The sequence below is a fragment of the Priapulus caudatus genome, unplaced genomic scaffold (assembly GCF_000485595.1).
Source record: "Priapulus caudatus unplaced genomic scaffold, Priapulus_caudatus-5.0.1 Scaffold386, whole genome shotgun sequence".
Lineage (NCBI taxonomy): Eukaryota > Metazoa > Priapulida > Priapulimorpha > Priapulimorphida > Priapulidae > Priapulus > Priapulus caudatus.
Window position 1 is genome coordinate 240,421 of NW_014577447.1, and position 23,318 is coordinate 263,738.

The 23,318-nt window shown below is 47.2% G+C and overlaps 1 protein-coding gene and 1 non-coding gene across 2 annotated transcripts in view; both read left to right on the forward strand.

Moving 5' to 3' along the window:
- The window catches only part of LOC106809808 (hydrocephalus-inducing protein homolog), a 59,725-nt gene that overhangs the window by 34,285 nt on the left and 2,122 nt on the right, over positions 1 to 23,318 (forward strand). Inside the window, 20 exon segments of the mRNA XM_014813016.1 lie at positions 28 to 330; positions 2,173 to 2,819; positions 3,167 to 3,367; positions 3,768 to 3,906; positions 4,288 to 4,453; positions 4,919 to 5,066; positions 5,677 to 5,884; positions 6,339 to 6,551; positions 7,092 to 7,261; positions 7,400 to 7,598; positions 8,126 to 8,392; positions 8,741 to 8,910; positions 16,571 to 16,706; positions 17,693 to 17,838; positions 18,234 to 18,381; positions 18,835 to 18,998; positions 19,537 to 19,681; positions 20,114 to 20,344; positions 21,210 to 21,434; positions 22,039 to 22,276. Of these exon segments, the coding sequence (XP_014668502.1) occupies positions 28 to 330; positions 2,173 to 2,819; positions 3,167 to 3,367; positions 3,768 to 3,906; positions 4,288 to 4,453; positions 4,919 to 5,066; positions 5,677 to 5,884; positions 6,339 to 6,551; positions 7,092 to 7,261; positions 7,400 to 7,598; positions 8,126 to 8,392; positions 8,741 to 8,910; positions 16,571 to 16,706; positions 17,693 to 17,838; positions 18,234 to 18,381; positions 18,835 to 18,998; positions 19,537 to 19,681; positions 20,114 to 20,344; positions 21,210 to 21,434; positions 22,039 to 22,276 (4,264 nt within the window).
- On the forward strand, positions 16,268 to 16,340 carry Trnak-cuu. Its single transcript has one exon. It is a non-coding gene; the product is annotated as a tRNA-Lys (tRNA).

The following is a 23,318-nucleotide window of genomic DNA, read 5'->3' on the forward strand; positions in this document are numbered from 1 at the left end:
CGCGACGCCGACGTGACATCTGCGCAGACGCGCGAGCTCCGCGTGAACCGCGGCACCCTCGCCGCGTACGGCGCTCGCAGCCGGGATCGCGTCGGGGTCGTCGGCGGTCGTCGGCGGCGAAGGCAGTGGCGTTTGGCCGGTTGCAGACTCGCGATCTCCGGCGGGAACTTGCCGCCGGGCTCCCAGCGGGGAAGCGAGGAGTGCGGCGATTCGGAATTATCCGGCATCGATGCGCCAGCACTGACCAGGCCTGACGATGATTGTGGATACGCCGTTCAGAACGCTCGCGCGCGCAGATGCAGGAAAAACCCCACGCAATCCGGTGCATTGGTTCGATTCTTGATATAGTCAGATATACGGATATTATTATGAACATCTCGAGTATAATATATACACGAGGCGACCTGATATGGTCACTCTTGACATTCATCTCTCTCATATAGGTGGAATTGCGAGGACTAGATCGCGCTAGCGTAATCCTTTGCGTACCATAGTTTGCGCTAGGAATCAGTACCTCGTGTGTCATTAGAAAAACCTGATAACCACGTATAACGCAGTTTAAACTAGTTGCTCACTGTTAAATGGGCTTCAGTTATCTTTGCTGAGGCCCTGGAAGATACACCTATACATGATTGAGAGCATGCAATGACAACAGAAATGCGTGAAGAAAGGTAGGTATGAATCTCAACAAATTTGTCAGAGTTCCAAGTCGTGCGTTACGTGACACCTCTGTTAGGCGCACGATATTGCAGATACGCGAGGCACGTAGCACATCATTTCAGCAACCTTCTGCATTCTGCATATTCCTCCCCAAATCCCATTGGTTGATACAAATCGCGCTGCTGAAACTCCTGTTTTATGGTGCATTGTGTGACCTTATACCCTAACCCTATTTGAAAAATATAATAATTGTGCTAAAATTATTGTGTGTTATTAAATGTGTGTAAATTTAAATCATGCTAAATATTTGCGTTATTGGAAAAAAAAATAGTCTAAATGGATAAAGATAGAAAATACAGAAACAGGTAAATACTAAAAAATCTTGATGGGATTTCGATCCAACGACCTGTTGAGCCATTACGTCCTGTGCTGGTAGGCTTTCGGCTACCCAGGCTTATTGGCTTTCTAGATTATGGACTAGTGCATTTGAATATGAGAAAACCTAGTGACATCATTGAGGCAGTTCAGAATCCTTGACTTTAACCCTCTTCTATGTAGGGTCAAAAGCGTTTGATCAGACACTTACTCTTCGCACCTGTCACGTTGGAAAGCATCCATTTCATGCTCGTTTTCAATAAAGTGATAAAAATGGTTAGGTCAGCGCTGAAGCAAAAAGTTTTTCACTGTCGTCCATTTAGACATGTCCTCGAAAATGTCGGGATATACTTCACCTTCCCCCTGCCCTTTGTACCTGTTGCCTGCCATAATTTCGCTCTGCTGATGGCCGTTTCCTGCCCATCACACATCACAAATCATTAAGAGCAGAGGTCGAAGCCGTTCAGATTTGTGCCGCAATTCCGTATCCTCCTCCCTATACATTAAGTAAGAGGGAAATATTCCCCTCCGTTTACCATCTTGACCTTTACATGACCTTTGACCACCCCACATTTGTTACTCCTGACTCCTCTTTTGACGATCGCCCCCCCCCCCCGACCGTCGCAAAGTTACGGTGCGACCGATACGTCGAGCGGTTAAGATTTGCTTCCCAACTGTGACGCGAACGGACGCGCATCGAACGCGAACGCGCGGACAGGACCGACGGACAATTTCATGGATTCTAGCAAGCTGATGCTGGAGCTAAAAATGAACGCAGGAGATCAATCCTGAGTTTCCTGCCAGGCATATAAAACCCATTTAATTTGATAAAATTTCCTCCAGTTATAGGACCCAAAATTAGAATTCTTAAGTATCTTAATTGTATCCAAGCGAGATTACTGCTTCTAGTATTAGCTAAGGTATCTTACTAGGTAGTTCCAAATGATATTATATCCCACATAGTGAACATAATGCTGCCCACTCTTCGTGCGGAAATTTTTACAGATTTTAAAGCTAAACTGTGTGAGTTCTGACGGAGTACCGGAGTAATGGATTTAGAGTTACCGATCGTCAATCATGGCACTAATCTCACCCCCCCTTCCCACCCCACCCCACCCCACCCCACTTCGTTCACAGCGGATCTACCCGAAGGTCGTCGAGGTCGAGCCGGAGCCGGCGTGTACGGCACGCGATGCCGCCGGCACGCTCGATCTGCTCGTCAGCGCGACGGCCGACTACGCGCGCTTCGCGTGCGCTGCTGCGGACGACGACGACGACGACGTAGATGCGGTCTCGTTCCGCGACACGTACGTGTTCCGCACGCGGCGGCGCGAGTTCTCGCTCGAGAACACCGGCGCCGTGCGCCTCGCCTACTCCTGGAGCATTGCGCCAGCAGCCCCCCCTGGCGACGCGATCGGACGCACGTCGGCTGACTCGCCATTGCCGGGCAGCGCAACTGGGCGCGCCTCAACTGGGCGCGCGTCGGTGGTAAGGACGCCCGTCGGCGACATGACCGGACGCACGGCGGTGAGGACGCCCCTCGGGGGCATGAGTGGACGCACGTCGGCGGAGGCGCCGGCGCCTGGTAGCAGCGTGACCGGACGCGCGGAGCCGGGGTCGCCCGGGGTCGGGGCCGACGACGCGGCGGCCGCGGGTGTAGGCTGTCGCGTCCCGTTCGCGGTGGAGCCGCAGGACGGGGTCGTGTCGCCGGGCGAAACCGTCACGTTCACCGCGTCGTTCTCTCCGCTCCACGTTGACTTTTTCACCGCCACGGCGCAGTGCAGGTGAGTCCGTGTCGGCAGTAGCAACGTCTCTCTTCTCTCTGCGCGAGAGTCGTCCTACGACCTTAACGTCCTTCGAGCGTAGATGTTCTGTTCTTTGTGTGTGAGTGTCATCCTACGACCTTAACGTCCTTTGAGCGTAGATGTTCTGTTCTTTGTGCGTGAGAGTCATCCTACGACCTTAACGTCCTTTGAGCGTAGATGTTCTGTTCTTTGTGCGCGAGAGTCGTCCTACGACCTTAACGTCCTTCGGGCATTTCGAGAGATGATCTGTTCTTTGCGAATGATTCGCGCTCGTCACGCGTACGTTTCCCCCGCGCACGTCATCTTCTCGTTGCTTTGCGCCGTAGCATCCCAAACCTGGCCGATGGCGAGACGGGACCCTGTATAACACTGAGAGGCAGAAGCCTGCTGCCCTACTGTCACTTTGAGCTGGACGACGAGGATGCGACCGCGGGGGAGGCTGATGAGCGGACGGAGTCGGCGGGCGTCGAGCCGGCGGCGCGCGTCGTTCGTCTCGCCGCAGTGGGCACGAACAGCACCGTCTGCAGGTGAGAGACTCGATAATGTCCTGTACCTTAATAACTAACAGCAAGTGCTGATCGGCTGATGTCTCGTGCTGCCACATTGGATCTGCACTAATTGGTTCATGAGCTGGGTCTATGTTCAAGCTGAACAGTCACATCCAGGTCATTAGATTGGTCCTGTTTGTGATTGAGGATTCAAGTAGGCAAATGTGACAGATCGTATGAAGTGTTTTGCAAGATCACATTAACACGAACTCACAGTTCATATGCAGGCGTTTTGATTGCTGGAGAGATGGCCAGACGACACAGCTGACAAGATCTGTACAGTTTCATCGATAATAATTGTTAATGCATTGCTACTGCAAGTGGGCACATTCATTTTATAGTACGCACATTCAAGTGAGTACGCACATTCATTTTATAGGACGTTTGCGACGATTAATCCGACTAACACGCCTCTGCGCTATGCGTGGGAGAGCCAGGAGTTGGATAGCCAAGCTCTAGCACAGCCCTTCAAGTGCCTGACACCTAAGGGAGAGATCGATCCCGGCATGACATGTCAGGTATTGTTACACCTCAGGTCATGCCAGGTCAGAGAGGTCAGGTCAGGTGTCACGCTTAGCCAGTGATGCACCCGGTTTCAGCATTACCTGTAATAACTTTATGCAATACCTAAAACTCCCACGCTGGCGGACTGTCATCGGTTTAGTAGGCATCATGTCGCAGAATAATAATTGTCACTAATTTATCTAAACATCTCTAACACAATAAATAGTATTTATAAATGCTTGGTGATAAATTGCAATATGAATAATAAAGTAAACGTAACAGACTAATTGGTTTTTAATCCTAAAATTGGAAGCATTTTCAAACGTCGTCGTTACATAATTTTTATAAATTACTTTATGTCATATCCCTGACAAAACTGCCGTTACCTCTGACAGATGAAGTTTGAGTTCACTGCCACCGAGCTGGGGCAGTTGCAGAGCCGCTGGCAGTTTGTGCTGCCAGAGCGAGACATCACAGTCCCCTTCCTACTGATCGGCTCCACCAGGGAGCCGATCGTCATGTTTGACAAGTCTCACGTCAACTTCAAGTCACTGCTCGTTGGTAAGCACTATCTAAAACTAATACTTTATATAGTATAATACAATACTGATCAGAACTTTGATTATGGTCCACCCCTGCAGGTCTATATTCTCGCTTGCTTTATCGCAAATATTTCTGCTGCTTCCTTGCAATTTCAATGTATTCCTATGTGAGTGGTCCGGTGTTACAACGAGAAAGTGGAGGTTGAAAGAAAGGACGGGGAGAGGGGAAGTACTTGACGATCAGCATAATGTTGGGTGGGTTACTGCAAACAGTGGACATTGGTAGTGGTGAGTCATCGTCATTCTATTTCAGTTAACCTGTCCCAACGCAGAGATTTTTACACTACCAGCAAAAGTTTAGCAGGTGCTGCATAGGTGTTTGTCCCGCTCTGGTGCCTTACGCTTCACGAATTAATTAAATCGTTAATGTACGACGTTATGATGATTAAGTTCAGGCACGATCGGTCACGATATTGATGCGTAGGTCATTCTGCCACTGACGTCGTTCAGCTGTTAAACGAAGAGGATACACCGATGCTGTTCTCATTTGTCGATGCTTCGCGCTACACGCCGGGCTTCGAATCTCACGTGGACCTGGCGCCGATGATCGGCACTATACCACCTAAAGAAAAGTTCGTAGAGCTTCCCACGTACTCTTATTGCATTTAGTGAAGACTAGGCGTTTGTCGTGCCGCGAGTGAGGTAGAGGACTCATTTAGCTACCGGGCACATATCCTTATGCTATGACTTGTTGTTCCGACAATTAGTAATTAAAGCTCTGGACTGTAGCATTAAATTATAAGAGCCTGGTGAAGACTACCATTAGTCAAAACTTATCTTTCATCAGCAATTTTTTCTCTTCATGGCATCTAATACCAAACTTGTAGAAATTACACGGAACAGTGAAATATATCCCTGTCATGTAAAATGGTCTTAATATTATTCTTAACATGATCTTTTTCTGAAATACCACTTGCAGAACCATGGTAAAATTTCTCATATACAGTTTGTAAAGCTCTGCTCTATGAGAAAAGGTTAATCTTAAGACTAATGTTGAGACAAATTTTGTTTCTGACAACGGGCCCCTGGCCACTAATCAACACTGTCACATGTCCGTATAATATTTTTCGCATCACATCACCTCTTCGCCACATCATGACGAGCTTGCAATGTGCGGGCCTTCAAACTACCTAAACTGGCATGAAAACGACTGGTTCGAAGCTGTCGTTTCCTACGTGTCAGGTTAGCAGTACGTCTGACCTTTACGCCGTCGGTCGAGGGAGAGGTGAACTTCAACCTCGTGTGCAACGTCCGAATGAAGATGGCGCCACTGACGGTGAACGCGAAGGCGCGCGGATACGCACTGACGGCGGAGGTACGCTGCGAGGATTCAAGCCACAAGAAGGTGCTGCTCACCGACGCCGGGCTCAACACGATCAACTTCGGAGAGGTACTTCTACTTCCGCCAGGTGGCGCCAACTGTTGCTGATGTAGTGCATGATAATATATCAGAGAAGCAACTAGCGGGTACTCTGGTCGCCCTTTACGTATCAATTAAACTTAAAGTTGTCCTAAATCGTTCGAGCGTATTTCGGTGTGTATAGTCAGGTGAACTTAGATGCACGAGTGTACGTGTCTATATATTCACTATATAAGTCTCGCTCTCTGCCTTACATTCCTCCTGTGTTCTACAATGACAACGATGTGTCTATATTCTCTATATAAGTCACGCTCACCGCCATAGACCTACATTCCTTCTGTGTTCTACATTGACAACAATGTGTCTATATATATTCACTACATAAGCCCCCCCCCCCCGGACATTTCTTCTGCCGTACTTCGATCGCGAGCAGCCTTCATTGCATCGCCTCGCCCGCGCGCACGCTGGCGCTCTCTCCGCGCAGCTCGACGTGAAGGAGGCGGCCGTGAGAGCCGTCTACATCAGCAACACGGGCAAGCTGCCGCTCGACTACGAGTTTCTGCAGCCGACGCCGCACCCCAGCCTCGCCGTCGACGCGCCGATGGGCAGCGTCGCGCCGCTCGAGACGGCCGCATGCACACTCTGCTTCTGCCCGCAGGGTCGAGACACCCTGCGCGATCACAGGCTCGATCTGAAGGTAACTGATGCGTGGCGAAAACCGGCGAAGTTGCTCGCTGCGCAGGGCCCGCTGGCAGAAACAGAATTAATCTTAACATTGGCTTTTTTCGTAGATCGATGACAGAAAGACAGAAGTTACGAGTTTTTTATACGCACTGTAGAGATCCAGTCTATGCGAAAAAGTTAATGTTAAGACTAATGTTTACACTAATTTTGTTTCTGACAACGGGCCCCTGGTCATCCGTGACGCCTGCAGTAGGCAGTGATGGAGATTGGTGAAGCCCTATGTTGTATAGTCAGTAATAGCTATTGCCAGAGCCATGTAGCCCTGGAGACCTTGAGGCTTTCAACCACCGTGCCAAGTCCTGTGTGCTGCAGTGGCTGGGCCGAGTGTAGTGTAGTGACCCGAGAAGAAGAAGAAGAAGCAATAACTAGTTATTATTAATTATAGTGAATCTTCTCGGTACGTACACGTTTGTCTGTCGCGGTCGCAAAATATAATTCGAAATGATTAGAGAGAACGATGGCGAAGATTATTATGGCATGTTCGATGTTTCAGTTCCACAATGGTCCGACAGTAAGAATGGTCATCAACGGCTGTGGAGCCGTACCTAAGTTAGAGAAGTCCTTTACGAAACACGACTTTGGGCCGTGTTTCCTCTACAAGCTTGGCATGCCGGCGAAGACGGCTGTGCTGAAACTTACCAACCAAGACACACGTGATATTGGGTGAGATGTTGATTTAATCTCAGTAATGAAGATAATGCATTGGCAATTACGCTTGCCGGGGCGATCATGTGTTCGCTTTTAATCGAGTAGGGATACATGTGCTGTTTTCAGAAAACTGACTGTAGTTATTCTTTACAGACTAGACTGTCTGCACGTTAGCAATGGCTGGCTCGAGATGGATTTCCAAGCACAGGTTCTGCCACCAGGGGGCAGCTGTGAGGCGACCTTTACATTTTGTCCCAGACAGACGTGCAACTACCAGAGTGCTGTTCAGTTTGAAATAAACGGTCTCTCTAAGTTCACAGTTCATATAAAAGGACAGGGCGTGGTGCTGAAGGTATGAAGTAAAATTTCGTGAGTGTCAATTAAGTTTCAGTTAGGAAAATTTAAAAAAGATCTAGATGAGATATGGAAATATAATTACTATAAAAAGTTCAAATATTCATGAACCAGATTTTCAGGAACTTGGGTAAACTGGGGAAACTATATAGGATATGTTTGATGTAAACTGTCTGATACTTACATGATCGAGTAACCAACTAATTTATCTGACATCATTTGGCAATTATCTATAGGATGTTTGAATTAATTCCTTAATCTTCTTTCTGCTAGGTTTCACCTGAATTATTTTTTATAACTTTTTGCTAGATTTGAACTGAATTGTCTTCTATCACTGTTTCCTAGGTTTATTATTTTTTCCCAACTGAATTATCTTCTATCACTGTTTCCTAGGTTTATTATTTTTTCCTAACTGAATTGTCTTCTATCACTGTTTCCTAGGTTTATTATTTTTTCCCAACTGAATTATCTTCTATTACATTCTGTTAGGTTTGAACTGAATTATTTTCTACCACTTTCTGCTAGGTTGAGGTGGTAGATGCAAGGCACAAGACGGTGCGGCTTGGATCACTGAAGATCGGACATGTCGTCAAGAAGGAGGTGTCGATTGTGAACCGCAGCGTGGCAGCCACCACCTTCCACCTCGCCCTGCAGCCGTCCCAGGCTGCCCTCGAGGACCCGCAAACCCTCGCTCTCTCCCCGCTCGCAGAGGTCACCTTGAAGCCGCGGGCCACCTGCGACGTGGAGGTCATCTTCTCTCCGAAGACAAGGATCGTTCCCTTCAGCGAGGAGGTGAGATCGGTTGTAGAATGCGTCGAATTACGAAAGAGAGCGACATTGTAATAATAGTCGTTTTTCTTTCTTTGAGTTGGATTTTAAAAGTAAGGATTTTGGTCATCACAATTCTGTATTAATTCCATTACGAAAGCTATAGTTTCTATCTCGCCATATTGAAACCAGTCTTCAGGCAGTATGTGTGCATGAAAAATGCTTAATAAGGCATCAATAATTACACAACTTCATGATCAACAACATATACCGGAGTGCAGTTTATGTAGTGAAATTAAGCCCCTATGAATATTGTTGTTACTGGAATTGTGAGTTTATGGCCACGTATCGCTGAAATACTTTTAATTATAGGTGGCATTGGAGTCAGAGGGCGTGTACCTGCCTCTGTTCATGTTGATGGGCAGCTGTCAGGGTCTGGAGGTTGGTCTGGACACAGCTTCTGTGCCATTCGGTGCCGTCGTGCTCAACAGCCAGAGTGTGCGCACCGTCGTCATGCACAATACAGGCGACATCGGCACCAAGTACGACACACCACATATATATATATATATATATATATCAAGAGCTAATAAATAGGGCCCTACCTAGAGTTGGGGAACCTACAACGGGAAAACGGGAAAATAGTGCTATTTCACGGCAATATTATTCTACTTTGTATGCAGTTCTAGACTAAGTTTATCGTATTGCGTTAAGCAGCATTCTTTGCTCTCTAAAATAAGACCAACCGCTTGTCTCTACGATACCGAGATATTGGAGCGTAATCATGCCTCCCACAGGCCTCACGCCGCCTCGCATCCACAATATTCACTATATCCTTCTCGGTATGGAAACAATAATGTAACTATGGAGACAGCAAGGTCCTGCCTAGCTAGAGCCGATATGTACCAGAGTGTACAGGGTTTACATTATTTATTGTGTGTGTATATATATATATATATATATACATAATACTCCTGGGCAACCGAGCTCCATGGGTTTTATCTTTACCGTTTACGATCGATAATCAAAATGACTCATTGGAAACTGCAAAAAATCTACCCAGATCTTTAATTCTCACATGAGTGTAAATCTAATGGCAAATTTTGACAATACCAATAAAAAGTTGAAATAGAAATAACAAATTAAGACCATTCTGACAAAGATCTTTACATAGTTACTTTTCCTGAAGGTTTTAAATTTAATCTGATAAATCCACTTGAATTTTAATTGTCATTATAAGCTTACTGTAAGCCTAGACTAGTAGTGGGGAGACAACCTTCTTAGCTGGCTCCCTACAACGTGCAGGCCACATTTAAGTAATGCACCATAGGTCTAACTGTTCAGCCTCCCTCGACACGCCGACAGTGTTATATCGTATTGTCAATCACAATGTAACGAATACAAGTACAGAATTATAACGACCATCAATTTCCCCCCAATAATTCACACAGGTTGTATATTTTTAGGTATTTGTTATTATATTATTTTGTTATTATACAGGTAAACATTAGGTTTAGCGTCGTAAATTAACTTGCAAACGCCACCGCAAGATGGCGCTACGCGGTCTATCGGCGTTTCGGGCGTATCAATGGAACATCGTCAGCACTCTCGTAGTTCTGGTACAGGGTAGCGAAGGAGCAGTGTAGGGAGGGGGAGGGGAGGGAGGAGGAAGTTTAGAGTAGTACTAGTAGGTGGAGTAGGGAGAAGCTAGTGAAGAATGAGGAGGTGGAGAAGGAGGAAGGGGAGAAGGGAGCTGGTGGAGAAGGAGGGGGAGAAGGGAGAAGCTGGTGGAGAAGGAGGAGGGGGAGAAGCTGGTGGAGAATGAGAAGGGGAGAAGGGAGAAGGTGGTGGAGAAGAGGAGGGAGAAGGGAAGAATTAGGGGAGAAGGTGGTGGAGAAATGAGGAAGGGGAAAGGGAGAAGCTGGTGAGAAGGAGGAGGGGAGAAGCTGTGGGAGGAGGAAGGGGAGAAGGGAGGTGGTGAGAGGGAAGGAGGGGAGAAGCTGGTGAGAAGGAGGAAGGGGAGAAAGGATGAAGCTGGTGGAGAAGCAAGGAGGAGAGCGGAGGAGAGGAAGGGAAGAACGGAGAAGGTTAGGAGGAGGGAGAAGCTGGTGGAGATAGGAGGAAGGGGAAAAGGAGAACTGTGGAAGAAAAGGAGGAGGGGGAAGAAGCGGTGGAGAAGGGGAGAAGCTGGTGGAGAAGGAGGAGGGAGAAGGAGGGGAAAGGAAGCTGGGGAGAACGGAGGGGGAGAAGGAGGAAGGGGAGAAGTGGTGAATGAAGGAGGAGGGGAAGAAGGAGGGGGAGAAGTGGAAGAAGCTGGTGGAGAAGAGAAAGGGGATATCACAGACTCACGCCATACACTCGCTGAGCCTGAACTGATTATTACCTAACTCTTAGATGCGTAATAGCTCTCCCTCCTCTTCTCCACCACCGTCTCTCTTCTCCCTCCTCCTTTTCAACCAGCTCTTCTCCACTTCCCATCCTTCTCACCACCTTCTACCTTCTGCCCGCTTCCTGCATTGCTCCACCAGCTTTTCCCCGCCTCTCTTCTCCACACCCTCTCCCTTCTCCCCTTCCTCCACGGCAGCTGCCTTCTCCCCCTCCTTCTCCCCTTCCTCCTTCTCCCCTCCTCCCGACTTTCTCCTTATCACCAGGCTTCTCCCCTCCTCCTTCTCGACCAGCTTCTCGCTCTCCACTCCTCCTCCACCAGCTCGCCTGCTTCTCCCCCTCCTCTTCTCCGCCGGAGCTTCTCGCCTTCCTCCACCACCTTCTCCTTTGCCCCTTCCTCCTCCACCAGCGTTCTCCCTTCTCTACCACCTTCTCCTTCTCCCCCTCCTCCTCCACGCAGCTCCCTTCTCGGCCCCTCCTTCTCCCCTTCTCTCTCTCACCCCTCTCCTCCACCAGCTCCCTTGCTCCCCCTGCCTTCTACCCTTCTCTTCTCCACCAAGCTTCTCCCCTCCTTCTTGCTCCACCAGCTTCTCCCGCCTCCTCCACCACGCTTCTCCCTTCTCCCCTCCTCCTTCTCCGCCAGCTTCTCCCCTCCTCCTTCGGCCAAGCACCTTCTCGCTTCTCCACCCTCCTCCTTTCTCCCACCACTTCTCCCATTCTCTCCCCCCTCCTGCCCTTCTCCTCCCCGCCTCCCTTCTCCCCCTCCTCCTCACGCTCCCTTCTCGCCCCTCCTCTCGGCGCCTTCCTCCTTCGTCCACAGCTTCTCCCTCGCCTCCTTCACACACGCTCCGTTCTCCCTTGCTCCTTCTCCACCAAGCTTCTCACGCCCTCGCTCCTTCTCCAACATGCTTCTCCTCCATTCTCCCTTCCTCATTCTCACTCACCAGCTTCTCCCCTCCTCCTTTCACCCCTTTCCTCCCTTCTCCACCCTCCTCCTTCTCCACCAGCTTCTCCCTCCTCGCTTCCTCCACCAGCTTCTCCCTTCTCACTACCCTTCCTCATGTCCCAACCAGCTTCTCTCTTTCCACCTTTCTCCCTTCTCCCCCCCTCTTAACCGACGTCTCCCCTCCTGCCTTCTCCACCCACTCTCCCTTACCTTTCCACTCACGCTCTCCCCCTCCTCTTGCTCCACCACCTTTCTCTCCCTCTCCTCACTCCGTCCCTAATCTCCTCACGCTTATCCCTTTTCCCCTTCCTCCTTCTCCACCAGCTTCTCCCCCGCCTCCTCGTTCTCCACCAGCTTCTCCCTTTTCGCGCCTTCCTCATTTGCCACCAGCTTTCTCCTCCTCCTTCTCCACCCCTATCTGTCCCTTCTCCCATTCCTTCCTTCATCCACCAGCGCTTCACCCCTCCTCCTTCTCCACAGTCTCGCCTTCTAGCCCTTCTATTCTTCACCAGCTGTCTCCCCCCCTCTTCTCCACACCCCTTCTCCCTTTCTCCCCCTTCTCCCCTCCCTCTCTCCACCTCTCTCACGTTCTCCCCTTCCTCCTTTCCACCCTTATCCCTTCCCCTTCCTGCGCTTCTCACCAGCTTCTCCCCCTCTCGTTCTCCACCACCAGTTCTCCCTCTCCCCTTCTCATCTTCCCAACCAGCTTCTCACCCGCCCTCGGCCTTTCTCCACCAGCTTCTCCTTTCTCTCCCTTCCTCATCTCCACCACCTTCTCCCTAAATTCCTCCTTCTCCCACCTTTCTTCCCCTTTCTCCCGCCTCACTCCTCCTTCTCCACCACCTTCTCCCTTCTCACCCTTCTCATTCTCGCCACCAGCCTTCTCCCCCTCCTCCTTTTCGCACCAGCTTCTCCCCTCCCTCCTTCTGCCACCACCTTCTCCCTTCTCCCCTTCCTCATGCTTCACCAGCTTCTCCCTTCCTGCTTCTGCACCAGCTTCTCCCCTCCTTCCTCACACCACCTCACCTATTGCTTCACACTTCTGGACGTGATTTTGTACGATTAAGTAGCTTTGGCGCCGCGCCAGTGGATCTTTGTAACGTTGTGCTCTTGGCATGTAGCAACGTGCGATTTAATGAACAGCAACTAATGATTAGTGGAACAGACACTAAATGCATTTAGTGTCTATCATTAAATCATTTAGTGTTTGACAATAATTCCATGGGCCTATGATTGGCTGAAAACAAATAAGTTGTATCTGCTTGGCTTGATTTAAATGACTATCACTAAATAGAATATCTATGAAGACATTGAATGTCGAATCATATATGACTGTCACTAAATACCATTTATGTCCACCTCGCTGCCCATACGCGTGCGGGATGTGCGTCATGCGTGGTGCGTGTGCGTGTGCACACCAATTCCTGCACTCCCCTCCGTACATCATTCAATATAGCCGCCCCAACACTTACTACGAGCGGCGTGCGTCATTTTTTCCGTACGCAAATGCGCAAAGGCTTCCTCTGATAGGCTGCTTTGATTTGCTCTGACGTGATAAACCTTCAAAACAGAAGAACAAAACGCACCATTTGTAAAAAAAAAAAATAAAAATATTTGTTTTAGTTCATCAATCAGACGATTATAAGTAAGTTTAAAAAACACACATTTTACTCATTAATATAGATATAATAATCCACTATAATTACAATTCATTTGTGCTAACTGTGTGTTATTTTCATTCTTAATCTTAAGTTATGAGAGGTTTGGCTCTCGTAAGACGTCTCGTAACACTTACTTACATACGTAGTAACATACGAATGACCTGTTGTAATGTTATAATACGCCAGTAGGCAAACATCCCTATGTAACAGTTACAAATGGCAAGTGTTCAGCGGTGACCCCAAACATTTTGAAATTTTGTTATTTCTTGAAAATTGAGTATTCTAAGCAAAACAATTAATACCAGGGCATTATCTAATTTTCATACGAAACTATATATAGGATTATGACTCTAACAAAACAGAATAATTCATTTGGGTTTTTTCACGTACCAAACGTATCCGATTGGCTTTAAATTAAGTCCCACAAAAATACATGTATGTAAAAAATAAATTTAAAAAAACGGGTGACAGTTTATTGAAACTTAATCATATTGTACATACAAAACTAATTTGTCTGCTGTAAGTGATTGCTACCCTGTTTCTTAAAGAAAGTACATGAAGCATTGGTTGTAAAATGACTTTAATTACTATGGGAAGCATATGAAATAAACACCTTTCAGATGCAAGCATGAATAATACAACCTATTCTAATGTGCGTGGTATTGTCTTGTTTGTTTTTTATCACCTTGTTCTAATTAACATTAATTAGGTGGCAGATCGACGTTCACATTTATTAGAGAACTGAAGGAGCCCAATTTCCGTATGGACAGATGTTTGCTGAAATAGTAATCCATGGAATATTGAAAGATATATTGACAACTGTTCGCGAAATAATACGTTTTTTGAAACACTGTAGGCCTAACATGTACATTGGTCTACATTAATTACATCAGTTGGATGAAATAATTTTGTATGAAAAGATCACTATATTAGTTTTGAAGGCGTATTAATGTCACGCAACATTATATGAATTATGTTTCACTTGAATTAATGATAGAGCGGTAAAAAAATAATGATTCAGTTTAATCGAATCACATATGAATAGGGTTACATTGTTGTTGGGTTACATTATTGTATCTATCTTTACTCTAGCTCTAGTACTATAGCGCCGCGGAGCTATCTTTACTGCTGCACGACAGAGCGAAGGGCTACTCGCTACAAGTACGTATACGCATACGCTATGTAGTAAGGTGTACCGAGACGTTCTTACGAGAGCCAAACGCTCTCATAACTTAAGATTAAGATGAAAATAACCAGTTTACACAAAGATATGTAATATAGTGATATATTTCTATATTAATGGAGTTAAAATGCTGTGTTTTAAACCTTACTTATAATCTGCCTGATAAATGAAACTAAACACATATTTACAATGGCGTTTGTTCTCATTGTTTTGAAGGTTTGTCGCGTCATAGCAAATGCAAAGCAGCCAATCAGAGGAACCCTTTGCGCATTGTGCGGACGGAAAAAATAGAGACGCGGCGCGCGTAGATATATACAGCGCGATTATATACAGCGTCAAGCGAGCGCGTACAAACGCGTGCAGCGCGTGCGCGTGCTTGCGGCGGCATTTCATTGATGTACAGGGGGCTGGGTTTGGCAGCATGTTCCCTTCTCCCTCTTACTCCTTCTCCACCAGCTTCCCTCTCCCGTTCCTTCTTCGCCACAGCTCTCCGCCCTCCTCCTTCTCCATCCACTTCTCCCTTCTCCCCCTCCTCATCACCCAGCCTCCCATTTTCTCTCACTCCTTCTCCTCTTCCTCGCTTCCTCCACGCAGCTTCTCCCCCTCCTCCTTCGTCCTACCAGCTTCTGCCCCTGCCTTCACCGCCTTCTCCGCTTCTCCCCCTTCCTCCTCCCAACAGCTTCTCCCTTTCTCTACCCTTCTCCCTTCTCCTTCCTCATTCTCACCAGCTTCTCCCTCCTCCTTCTCCACCAGCTTCATCGCCTTCTCCCCTTCTCCTTCTGCACACAGCCTTTTTCTCCTGCCCTTCTGCCCCCCTCCTCCTCCACCAGCTCCGCTTTTCTCTCCTCTTCTTCCCTCCTCTCTTCTCCATTCAGCTTCCCCGCTCCTCCTTCCTCCACCAGCCTCTCCACCCTCCAACACCACTGTCTCCTCATTCTCCCCTTCCTCACTCCACCAGCTTCTCCTTTCTGCCACAGCTTCTCCCTCTACTTCCTCTCCACCAGCTTCTCCCCCTCCTCACCACCTTCTCCCTTCTCCCCTTCTGCCTCCACCAGCTTCTCCCTTTCTCCACGCAGTTCTCCCTTCTCCCTTTCTCATCCTCCCACAGCTTCTCCCCTCCTTCTCCATCAGCTTCTCCCCTCCTCCTTCTCACCAGCTTCTCCCGTTCTCCCCTTCCTTCTTCTCTACCAGCTTCTCCCCTCTCCCTTCCTTCATTCTCCACCAGCTTTCTCCTGCTCCTGCTTCTGCCACCACCTTCTCCCTTTCTCCCCCTTCCTCAATTGCTCACAGCAGCTTTTCCCCCGTGCTCCTTCTCCACCAGCTTCTCCTTTCCCCCTCCTTCTCCCTAGCTCCCTTATCTGCCCTTAATCTTCCCTCCTCATTCTTCACTAGCTTCTCCCTACTCCACCTACTAGTACTACTCTAAACTTCCTCCTCCCTCCCCTCCCCCTCCCTACACTGCTCCTTCGCTACCCTGTACCAGAACTACGAGAGTGCTGACGATGTTCCCGAAACGCCGATAGACCGCGTAGCGCCATCTGGCGGTGGCGTTTGCAAGTTAATTTACGACGCTAAACCTAATGTTTACCAATGTTACATTATGCCATTGAGGTTATAATAACAAATACCTTAAAATATACAACCCGTGTGAATTACTGGGGGGAAATTTATGGTCGTTATAATTCTGTACTTGTACAAGAAGAAGGACATTGTACATATGGATAGCCCGGCTAGCTCAGTCGGTAGAGCACAGGACTCTTAATCCTGGGGTCGTGGGTTCGAGCCCCACGTTGGGCGAAATCTTTTTATTTTATTTTATTTTATTTTGCCAGACATTTATTTGTTAAAACGTATTCCAATTTCAGTTTCTTTCTGCTTTCTCTTTCACTCCTAATTTCCGAAAAGAACGTCTCTCCTTCCCCATCATACACTGGAACAACCGGCATAGCCCCCACCCACACACACACCATGCTCTATATTTACTATTGCAGCCCTTCCGATTAGCGTGACCGTATATTGCTTTGCAGATTTCGTTGGGACACAGCAGGGTTTGGTGCTGACTTCTCTATCGTGCCACTCACGGGCTACGTGTCACCCGGCATGGACGTGACCTTCACAATAACCTTCCACCCGAAAGCTGTGTCGCAGGACATCAGGCGTGAGGTAAAAATCCTTGAGGAGTGAAGCTGACTTATTTTGCCTAGTGGCAAAATTACCGTGCGTGGTGTGATTTGGGAAGGTGACCGCCATTGACAGTTTGACTATGCAATATATCTACGTGCCTGGAGCAACTGCTCCCTTGACACTACCCCCCCCCCCCGCTAGCTACGGCTCTGGCCTTTTTCCTCGTTCGGTGGGGTTTCCATGAGAACCCGAAGACCTTTTATCTTTCGCAGCTTGGCTAACAGTTCTGCTGACGTCGTGAAACATATTGAGTTACGCCAATGAATAAAGACTGTTGACCTGCTAGGAAAAATAAAATACACTACTTGATTGGGTATTATTTGATGGTGATGATAGGAGCAGATACGAAATGCACCTCGGTTAATTATTTTTGCAGTATTTGCATGCAGGCCTTTTTTAAAGTTAAGTTCAATTTTTATTTTAACCACTGAAGTATAAGAGGAAAAATTGTGAACCAAAATAAGAATAAAAGACCTGACTACCAAAATATCCATATATATATTTATATATATATATATATATCTTTAGGAATTCTTTCACATGTCTGCGGGGCAAATCTGTTTGTTTCCATATGCAGATATTCCAAATACCATGGATTCTGGTGGAAAACCTGGCAAGCCTATAACTCATGGATGTCATACACATATAACCGATCCTTGCATTAATCTCGGGTTAGGGTCATATGGGTCTTATTTGAACTTTTACTTTGAGTTGCAAAAGATGAAGATGCAAGTGAACAGGGCGGCCTGGGTTGGCACTATGGGGGTGTTTTATAGCGTTGTTTCCGAGTTGCTGTTGTATGTGTCCAGCATAATCTATACATATAAATATTTTATATATTATATATTTTTAGATCTGTCATTAGCATCAACATATCTAAACTCTGTGTAGAGGTGTTCACGTTATTAAGAGTACGTACATTGTCTATTGACTGAGTTACATGGGACATTTCATCGTTATACCAGGGGTTGAAGTGTCGGATTGAGGGAGGGAGGCCTCTACTACTGACCCTCACAGGGGTCTGTGTCAGCGTGTGCCCCTGGAGGGAAGTACTCTCATTCAACGCTCACGTCAGACAGAAGGACACAAAGTCGATCAACATCCCAAACAAGTATGCATGCGGCTGTGCAGCGGATGCTCTTGCGGTCAATTAATTGGGTAGCTCGCGAAATATCATTTAACTGAATTAAACTTTCTTGTGATGTAAGAACATTGTGGCTGCTCGCACAACTATTTCCACACTCGAGTCGATCGTCTGGGTTATAGCGTCAGATCTCACCATGGATGGAAAACAAAGTTGCTTTATAGTTCCTTCAACGTTGCCTAAAGGATGTATTAATGTCTGTTAACGATTACTGCTCTTTTGTGTTGTACAGCGTTAACCTCCCGGTCGCCAACTGCGAGCATTGTACAGGAATACTTGTTAGATTAAATGAAGTATCGAGTGTGTGAGTGGATGCACACGGATAATGTTACAGCGTCTGGCCGTGTGTGGTTGGTTTTCAGGAGCTCCACGTCGTGGACACTGAAGCCAGTCATCGACGGTGAGCAGTGGAGTGGCGCAGAGACAGTCTTTGTTGAGGCTGGACACACGTGCGCGTACGAGCTCACCTACCTGCCACTGACGATGACCACTATCGACAAAAAACATGCGGTAGTGCTTTAGTGGCTTTATCTTACAGCAGAACAGCACATCTCATGACAAAACACAGTATTATATATATATATATATTTGTTCGAGTATGAGCATCTCAGGTTATCTTATAAATGCACGGTATGTTCTCGAGATGTCCTATAATCACTATATTCTATGTATTCTATGTTCATGCCTTTATATTAGTGTTTGTTTGAGAGTTGTGTGCATAAATCAGTGCTTAAAAGTAAGCATTCGTTGATGATAGTGAGGGAGGGAGGAGGTGAGGAGGGAGGGAGGAAGGGAGGAGGGAGTGAGTAAGGAAGGGAGAGGGAGCATAAGGGGGAGAGAGGGTGGAGCGAGAGAGAGAGTGAGATGAGAGACAGAGAGGGAGATGGGGAGAGAGTAAGGAAGGGAGGGAGAGAGAAAGACAGAGTCAGCATCATCCATCACCATGCACGCGCCTCATTCCAGGGATCCATATTCTTTCCACTCCCGGATGGCAACGGACTTCTCTACAACGTGTCAGGATTGGCAGACCAGCCGAGGTGCAGCGGCAAGATTCAGCGCGAGGTGCCGTGCAAGACGTCGTACACAGAGCTGCTGCGCGTGCATAACTGGCTGAGCCGAGCACAGAGGTAAGTGCTGCTGTCATATTGCATCAGTAATGCTCACTGTGTTGTTTGTCGCCCGTGTCTAACAGCACCGCATTCAGATCTCATGTTATATGGGTACGTCGCGGTGCAGGGAGCCACTTCTATCCTCACTCGGCTTGTATGAAGCAACGTCACCCATGTAGGAACTTACTGTTGTTATCCTGCGAATGGATTGAATGGGAAAGATAAGTTGCTGTGACGTTACTAGTCTCTGTGCCGCTACGGGTGGAGCAGAAATCTATTTGTTCCGTGTAAACTCTCACTGAATATTAAGTTACCCTGTATAGTATTCAGAGAGATCTTAGCAAGGTGATATGCAAAAACTAACGTTATTACTTAAATCTAGAACAAGTAAACATACCCGTGATTTTTATTGCATTTTTTCTCTTATATCACCAAACAATATTAGATAAAAACAATCGTTGTTATTTGACGTGACATGATACACGTGTACGTTGATGTCAAGTGAAGGTTTCTAGTTCTCCTGGTGCGGGCTACAACAGTAACTATTAAACTTTAGATTTAAGGTGACCATTGAGTCACAGAAGCTAGAGCGGTTAGAAAGCACGACCATCAAGGGCCTGGACTACATTGATGTGCCAGGCAACAGCAAGGACTACAAACTAAACTTTTACGCATACAAAGAAGGCACGGCGACTGTTAAGGTAACATTGTGGGCCTGGTGCATGAAGCTGGGCTCCAAACCACCACGACAGCTCTTACTGGGTGGTTTGTGGCTGCTCCACACTCCGACCGATATTATCTTATCCATTTTCCTCCATACACTGCTGTTAACAACGGCATCATTGTATCAGTATAGATTTAGTCATTATCCCGATGCATTTTGTTTTAGTGTACATTTCGTTTGTTTATACACTATACATACCTAATAATATGATATCGAGCTCTTGATATCATAGCATAACATATCATAATGTAACACAACGTAACGTAACACAACACAACATAACGTAACATAACATAACATAACAGATAATGGCTACTATATAAGCCTCTCAACCTGAACCCGCTTCGCAACCGGAAAGGATCTTGTTAACTGCTATACGCGCCCGCCCATTCGCGCTCTCCACCCGCAGGTGATGTTTCGCAACGAGAAGACGGGTGAGTATCAGTGGTACGAGGTGAGCTTCCGCGCGACGCGACCTGGCTACATCGGCACCGTGCAGCTGAGCACGGCGGCGCGGCGTGGCCTCGCACACGCGCTCACGCTCGAGAACCCGCTCCCCGGCACGTCGACGTTCACTGCCAGCTGCGCGTTGCCGGAGGTTCTGATGCCTGCACAGCTCTCCGTGCCACCGCTGTCCGAGGTGAGGGAGGAGAGAGAGAGAGAGAGAGAGAGAGAGAGAGGAGGGGAGGGGAGGAGGAGGGAGGGAGGAGAGAGAGAGAGAGAGAGAGAGAGAGAGAGAGAGAGAGAGAGAGAGAGAGAGAGAGAGAGAGAGAGAGAGAGAGAGAGAGAGAGAGAGAGAGAGAGAGCGAGAGAGCGAGCGAGAGAGAGAGAGAGAGAGCTTTTCTGGCGCCCTGCCCGCAATTCGTTCTTTATTTCATTTCTTTTCTTTTTCATTTTTCTATTTTTCTTCGTATTCTTCTGCTTGTGTTATTTCTTTGTCGTGTTCTTCTTCTTCTGCTTCTTGGTCATTTTCTTCTGCTTCTTCTTTTTCTTCTTCTTCTTCTTCTTCTGCTTCTTCTTTTTCTTCTTCTTCTTCTTCATTATCTTCATATCTGTCATCTGCTTCTTCTTGTTCATCTTCTGCTTCTTCTTATCCTCTTTCTCTTCTTCTTCTCCTTTTCCTCTTCTGCTTTTCCTTTTCTCTTTCTTCTCAGCTCCAGTTTTCCTTCCATACTGGTATGATACCGACTACATAAATGCATTCATGCTTACATTACATCCGCTCATCGCCGTCTGTCTCGATTTGCTGTCTAGGGTCACTAGGTTTTAGTACCTGCCCCTCACGCAGGGAGAGGTCTTCTTTGTGATCTTCTACTAGTTCTTCTTATTTTATTTTATTTTATTTTATTTCATTTTATTTTATTTGTGATCTTACTTTTACATCTTATTTTATTTTATTTTATTTTGTGATCTGCTTTTACTTCTTATTCTTCTTCATCTTCGTCATCTTGTGCTTCTTTTTCTTCTTCCTCATCCGCTCATCGCCGTCTCGCTTTGCCGTCTAGGGTCACTTCAGGTTTGAGTACCTGCCCATCAAGCAGGGAGAGGTGACAGGTAAGCTGGAGCTAACGAGCGCCGACCTCGGGCAGTACCTGTACGAGCTCAAGCTCACCTGCACGGCGCCGCTGCCGGAGAGGCCCGTACATTTCAGCACCTGCCTCGGCTCTCATCAGGTGCTGCCCATCCGCTTCCTCAACTTTGCGAGGCAGAAGAGCGACTACCAGTGCAAGGTAGGTCATATTTTCCGGACGAGGTGCTCTGTTTTCCACTCCAATTCTGACTTTCGTTAAGCGGAGCATTGAGTGGACTAAGTTCCTTGTCCGATCATGTTTAATAAAGATGGTATCCGTATACAAAATCTTTGGAACAGGCAGAACTATTTCAGTGAACACAGCACATACACTAGAAGTGGTAGTGGTAATGGTAGTTGCAGTGGTGGCACTAGTGGTAGTGGCAGGGGCAGCAGCAACAATAGCAGCAGCACCAACAACAACAGCAACAGCAACAGTAACAGTAACAGTAGCAGCAGCAATATAACCACGACAATGTAACCACGGCAATGTAACCACGACAATGGAACCACGACAAAGTAACCACGGCAATGTAACCACGACAAAGTAACCACGGCAATGTAACCACGACAAAGTAACTGCGGTGATGTAATCATGGCAATGTAACTGCCGCAATGTATAGCCACGTCAATGTAACAGTGGCAATGTAACCGCTTCAATGTAACCACGGCAATGTAACCATGCTAATGTAACCACGGCAATGTAACCACGGCAGTGTAACAGCGGTATTGTAACCACGGCGACCCGCCAATCCGTCCATCAGGTGAACAACGGCGACTTCAGCGTGGACAAGTCGGTCATGGCGGCGCCGGGCTCGGCCGTCGGCACCGAGGTGACGCTCGACGCCCTCTATGAGCCATCGCAGATCGGCGAGACGCACGCGCTGCTCACGATCAGTTCGCCCGTTGGCGGCGAGTACACGTTCCCCCTGGTGGGCACCTGCCTGCCGCCGCGGCCGCAGGGTCCCATCACGGTCAAGGCTGGCCCGTCGTCGTCCATCGGTGAGTAGCGTGAACGCAGTGTCTCGAGTTTGTGTGCCGCTCATGTTATCGTATCATGTTATTGTATGTATGTATGTAAGTTATGTTATGTATGTATGTGTGTGCGTGTGTGCGTGCGTGCGTGCGTGCATGCGTATGTATGTATGTATGTATGTATGTATGTATGTATGTATGTGTATCGTTGTCTCGTGAGACCTTTGTAGGATTATGTGAAGTTGTGGGTGGAGAATGCTCTTACTTCACGAAGCCTGGAAGCCTTGGCACTAAAACCGTTTATGGAAATGATATTGATAGGGTTAAAACACAACAGCTACTTATTCTTCAGAAAATATCTGATTAGTTTTTAGAAAGCTGCCAAATTTTCATAAATCCGTTTTTAAAGTCACGTCATGCATACTGTAATCTCTCCAAAATTATTACTATATCAATTTATATATAACTATTGTTTTGTATGTGTATACAATATGTAGTTGTATGTGTATACAACTTGTTTTATATAATATCAACATTCATTGAACCCCTGATATTTATCGCATCCCCTAGATTTACCTCTGATATTCATCCCACACATGCTGTGCGCCCCACCCATGTTATTCATCCCACCCATGCTATCCGCCCACCCATGTTATTCATTCCACCCATGTTAGCCATCCCACCCATGTTATTTATCCCACCCATGTTATTCATTCCACCCATATTATTCATTCCACCCATGTTAGCCATCCCACCCATGTTATTCATCCCACCCATGTTATTCATCCCACCCATGTTATTCATCCCACCCATGTTATTCATCCCACCCATGTTATCCATCCCACCCATGTTATTCATCCCACCCATTTTATTCATCCCAGTCCCACCCATGTTATTCATTCCACCCATGCTATCCATCCCACCCATGTTATTTATCCCACCCATGTTATTCATCCCACCCATGTTAGCCATCCCACCCATGTTATTCATTCCACCCATGTTATTCATCCCACCCATGTTAGCCATCCCACCCATGTTATTCATTCCACCCATGTTATTCATCCCACCC